General features: G+C 40.3%; 1 protein-coding gene across 1 annotated transcript; it reads right to left on the bottom strand.

Annotated features, from left to right (window-relative positions):
- Positions 1-2381: 2381 nt before the first annotated feature.
- Positions 2382-3407, bottom strand: LOC137562157 (beta-1,3-galactosyltransferase 2-like). The gene has a single exon (XM_068273490.1). The coding sequence runs from the start codon at positions 3405-3407 to the stop codon at positions 2382-2384; it is 1026 nt and encodes a 341-aa protein (XP_068129591.1).
- Positions 3408-5242: the final 1835 nt, after the last annotated feature.

The raw sequence follows: 5242 nt of genomic DNA, 5'->3' as shown, positions 1-5242 counted from the left end.
TGTATGGTTATTTTGACTTTTTATTTTCAGTTCAGGTTCTCTTTAAGCTACTTTCATACACAGCCTGCTTTCTCGTTCAATAGAGGTGCTGTGACGCCTCTTAGTGGACAGAAGTGAAAATTTCATATGAATGCGAAGTGTATTAAATACATGAAGAGTGAACACATTTATTTACATCATAAAATACAGAACGTCATTTCAATTTGGGGAAAAAAAATGAGTTTAATACAGAAATCGGCTGTAAACAATCACATTCATATGAAATGTTCACTTCTGTCCACTAAGGCGCCACAGCACCTCTATTGAACGAGAAAGCAGGCTGTGTATCAACTGTAGCTTAAAGAAAACCTGAACTGAAAAGTAAAAGTCAAAATAACATTGCACAAGTCATACTTACCTTCCATGTAGTCTACTCCTCAGTGTCTTTCTCCTGTCCCGTGTCCTGTTTGCTCACTGTGATCAAGGGAATTTTCCGTCCTCCATTTTGAAAATGACCAATATCCATAACAGCTTTCTGGTCAGCACACAGTTAAACTGTAACATCGCCCACTTGAGCCATAGGGAAACATGGACATTACCTGGTACATCAGTTTTCCTCTCAGCTATAACTGACAGCAACTGATATTTTACTGACAGCAACTGATATATTTCAGATCTGACAAAATATTGTCAGAACTGGAAGGGATTATTGTCAGAAGAAAATGGTGAGCTTTTGAGAGGAACTGATGGCAAGGTAACTATGCAATGTTCATTTGAAGTTACCTCGTGTGTTTATTTTAAATATTTTTACTCAGTACAGGTTCTCTTTAACAGCTGCTGTGTAGTGTGGAATCAGCTGTTGAAGAAACATTGTATACACTTTCCCTGCCTGTGTAACTGACAAACTGTTTACATGTTTCCTTCTAGACGGGATAATACACAAGTACCAAAAAATTATGAATTTGCTATCTTTGAGTCAATAGAGTATTAGGGCAAGGGGATAATGCTTCAACCTGCCACTGCAGTAGCGGTCGGAGGAGTTCTACACAACACACTGCAGAACTCTTCCTTGGACTGTCAATAGATTATTGACAGATCCATTGAAAATGATTGCATCCTGACAGAACTGTCTACCACCTGGCTATGGGCGCCTTTACACTTTAAAGGGATACTGTAGGGGGGTCAGGGGAAAATGAGTTGAACTTAACAGGGGCTTCTAACGGTCCCCCGCAGACATCCTGTGTTTGCGCAGCCACTCACCGATGCTCCGGCCCCGCCTCCAGTTCACTTCTGGAATGTCTGACTGTAAAGTCTGAAAACCACTGCGCCTGCGTTGCCATGTCCTCGATCCCGCTGATGTCACAAAGAGCGCACAGCGCAGGCCCAATATGGTCTGTGTCTGCGCAGTACACTCCTGGTGACATCAGCGGAAATGAGGACATGGCAACGCAGGCGCAGTGGTTTTCTGACTTTAAAGTCAGAAATTCCAGAAGTGAACTGGAGGCGGGGCCAGAGCATCGGTGAGTGGCTGCGCCAACACAGGATGTCTGCGGGGGACCATTAGAAGCCCCGGGTAAGTTCAACTCATTTTCCCCCGACCCCTACAGTATCCCTTTAAAGAACAACTGTAACAAGGGTGATATGGAGGCTGCCATATTTATTTCCTTTTAAACAATACTAGTTGCCTGGCTATCCTGCTGATCCTCTGCCTCCAAAGCCGCATCTACACGCGTAGATGCGGCGGCGATGTTCCTTAACAATCGAGCCGCTTATGCGGCTCGATTGATAAGATCAGACAGGACGGATCTCCCCACCGCCGATTCCCTGCTCGTTCCCCACGAGGGGACAATGGCAGGGAATCGAGCGGAAGATAAGTGGCGCAGCGCGGGGACGAGCCGGTATCGAGCGGGTATTGAATACGGCGCACGCGCGGCGAGCGGGGATGCAGAAGAGGGATCGAGCCGCCGAATCGCCGCCTCATCTACGCGTGTAGATGAGGCTTAATACTTTTAGTCATAGACCCTGAACAAGCATATGCAGATCTGTTGTTTTGGAGATTATTATCAAATCTGACAAGACTAGTCGCATGTTTGTTTCTGGTGTTGTTCAGACACTACTGCAGCCAAATAGATAAGCCGTGCTACCAGGCAACTGGAATGCCTTAAAAGGAAATAAATATGGCAGCCTCCATATTCTTCTCGCTACAGCTGTCTTTTGATGGTATTAACTAGAGCTAATTTTATGACTTTCTACATCCATCCCACCGCTAATGCCAGAGAACAGCTCACTTGTATCAGAATACAAAAAGGCTATTCCAATTTGATTACTTTCTTTAGATAACTAAGCTTAGCAAAGTATATTCATTGGTGCACGCGTGGCTCATAAAATACTGTAGTTGTCTTTCACGTGCAGCCTGAGGATTTCAAAGTCCAAAAGTCTTGCCACATACTCCTCAACTGATCGCTCGTATATTGATGTGCCGTTATAAGCTTGTGAAATTGACATCGGTTATATTGTATGTGATGACCATTGAATATACCCTGAGGAGGTATTGTGGGTGGAATATGAAGCTCATGCAGACAAATCCCATTAAAAGCATCCTCTATAGGGATGACTCGAATCTCTTGTGATATATCATACATTTTTTGGGCCATGTCAGCTGAGAAGACATATCCAGACCCAGCACAGTAGGTTGGGAAAGTGTTATTGGGGTAGACTTCCGTAGGGAGATAGTATTTATATGCTTTGTTCCTTGATGGTGCTGTCCCGGATACTATTAATCCTGTAATATAGTTTTGACGGACTGGAAGCTCTGGATGAAGAAGCTTGTGAACCAGATAGTCAACGTTGAGGAACATATCATTGTCAGTTTTTATCGCATAGCTGGCTTTAGGGCAGAACTTAGTTACCCACTCTATGCCCATTAAGGACTTTAGGGTCAGATTGTAGGATGTGTCCATGAAGTCTTGTTGAATTATATCTCCAAAGGCTTTACTTTCCTCTTCCAGCATCAATTGAGTTCTGTCAGAGACAGAACCTAAAAATCCCAGCGAAAATAACCTCAGCACGTCAACATCATAGTTACTTTCATTGCCCCAGGTTGCCCGTATGGCGTTTCTAGCCTCCAGTTCATTGAGTCTACCACTTATAAGTATGACCAGGAAAGGAGTTCTGTCTTTGCATTTATCTGGCTGGTTGATGAGGAACTCATACGGATATGGGTAAGGTGGGGCCAGAGGATGGCGGAAGGCTGGATAGGTCTGATTGTTCACAGGCCGTTGGTTTTCTTTTTTTGGTAATTTGGTAGTAGTAAAATGTGTTTGTGAAAAAATACTTATCAGAGATGATTTTTGATTCTGAAAGTGGTACAAGACTCCAAAGAAAAAAAGCAGAAAGAGTGCAAGGAGGGTATATCGGCGATTCACCATGATGTCTTCCTGTTTTCTGGAATCTGGACTCTACTGAGAAATCTGTTGAAAAACAATTATATAATTATGTGTGGAAAGGGTGAAAACTGATCATGAAGAGAGAATGAATGAATGCCTCAATCTTTCCCGCCTGAGCACTTTATATATGAACTGGGTTGGCCTTACGATTTACCAATATTCTATCTTCTGACTGGTCTGGTTAAATGATGCTGTGCTGTAAAACGCTACTCCTATTTCAATGATTGTCCTATAAAATCATGAACTCATAATTTACACATCCCCACAATCTATCTTAAGACATATGGTAGGTGTTATGGACACAATGCTCTTACAGATTACTACCTTAGACCCAGGGGTATCTCACATTACCTAAAAATCAGCAGTTAACTATTTAACCAAATTCTAGAGTTTCTCAAACACATATGCTAATATTCTCCAAGCTCCTTCATATTCTCTTTCAGCTTGGTGGGGTATAATTGACATCTGCTTTTGACCTTCGTGAACTTAAATTCCACAGGAGAGAGTAGAAGGGACTCTGAAAATCTCTTGAAAGTTCATTACAAACATTTGTCTTGGAGAATAAGAGATCTATTTATCAATTTTACCTAACTTGAACTATATTTATCAATGAATATATATTCAGCCTTGTGCAAGTAACATGGCATATGATTAATCCATAGTTTTATTTTGATTTCCCATTAATACCAGCAAATCTAGTAAAATATCCCAATGATTTATATATCTATATCGCTATATATGATTTGATTAATAGTTTTGATATCTCAATCGACTGAATCAAATACTGTATATCGATAAACATGGAATTCAACACATGACTGGGCTCTAGTCACATCAGAAACCAAATTTGTCATATCTATATGACATTTGATTAAAATCTCAAAACACCCAACATATAACTCTGCTATATAATGTACCTGTGCTGTTGTTGGCAATAGATATACCCCCTCCCCCTTTCTCCTATGACATTATAAAGGCAGCTTTGTGTGACGTCACTCTCCAATTCCTGCCCCCTTTGCCACAGTTTACCATTCAGCCCTGAGGGAATTCAGGCAAAATAACTGGCAAAGTAACCTTTTGGATTGGTTGGTGAGTCCACACACAGCACAATTTTGATTATATGAACAATCAATACAATCTGTAATCTCATATAGAGATCGGCTCGCTGCCACCAATTCCCAATAGGCGTGCAAATACGCAAACTAACTCTAGCTAAATCCTGTAGGAAAAAGGGTTAACGCAACAACAGTTATGGTAATGTTCTCTTTAGAGAAGCAGAGTCTTCACAACAAGCATTTAGACAAATGTTTTTTTATCTTTTCTTTTTATAATGAAATGCATAAACTAAATACAGCAATTGAGCAGATTGGTACATCAAAAATAAAAGTGAAAATAACTGAGTAGAATGTCTGTCAGAGTTGTGCGTCAACTGTCAAATTACTGTACCCTTTGCGATGGTAAGTCCAAACAGAATATATAAAGTTCTGTGTGTAATAGTCCAATGATGGAAAGCCTAGATCCTTGATGCAATATGGATTCTGGATAAGGAAGATCAGATCTAGTGTACTTCTGATAATTTTGACATGACATGCCTCTTCACGTGCATATTAAAAAAAAAGTTCAGACCCTTAAGTAACTATTTTTTATTATTATTATTATTGTAATTTTTTTTTCATTAAAAATTTTATTTGGGTAATTTTTGGTTAATTTTAAATGTAATAATGTGTGTTTATTTCATAAAAAAATGTATGTAGATGTAGTTTTACTATTTAGCCACAAGTTGGCCACAGTCATTTTTTTTTTAGTCCTGGAAGCAA

The sequence above is a fragment of the Hyperolius riggenbachi genome, chromosome 3 (genome assembly GCF_040937935.1).
Source record: "Hyperolius riggenbachi isolate aHypRig1 chromosome 3, aHypRig1.pri, whole genome shotgun sequence".
NCBI lineage: Eukaryota > Metazoa > Chordata > Amphibia > Anura > Hyperoliidae > Hyperolius > Hyperolius riggenbachi.
The sequence above is the reverse complement of the archived record's forward strand: the minus strand, read 5'-3'. Positions and strand labels throughout refer to the sequence as shown.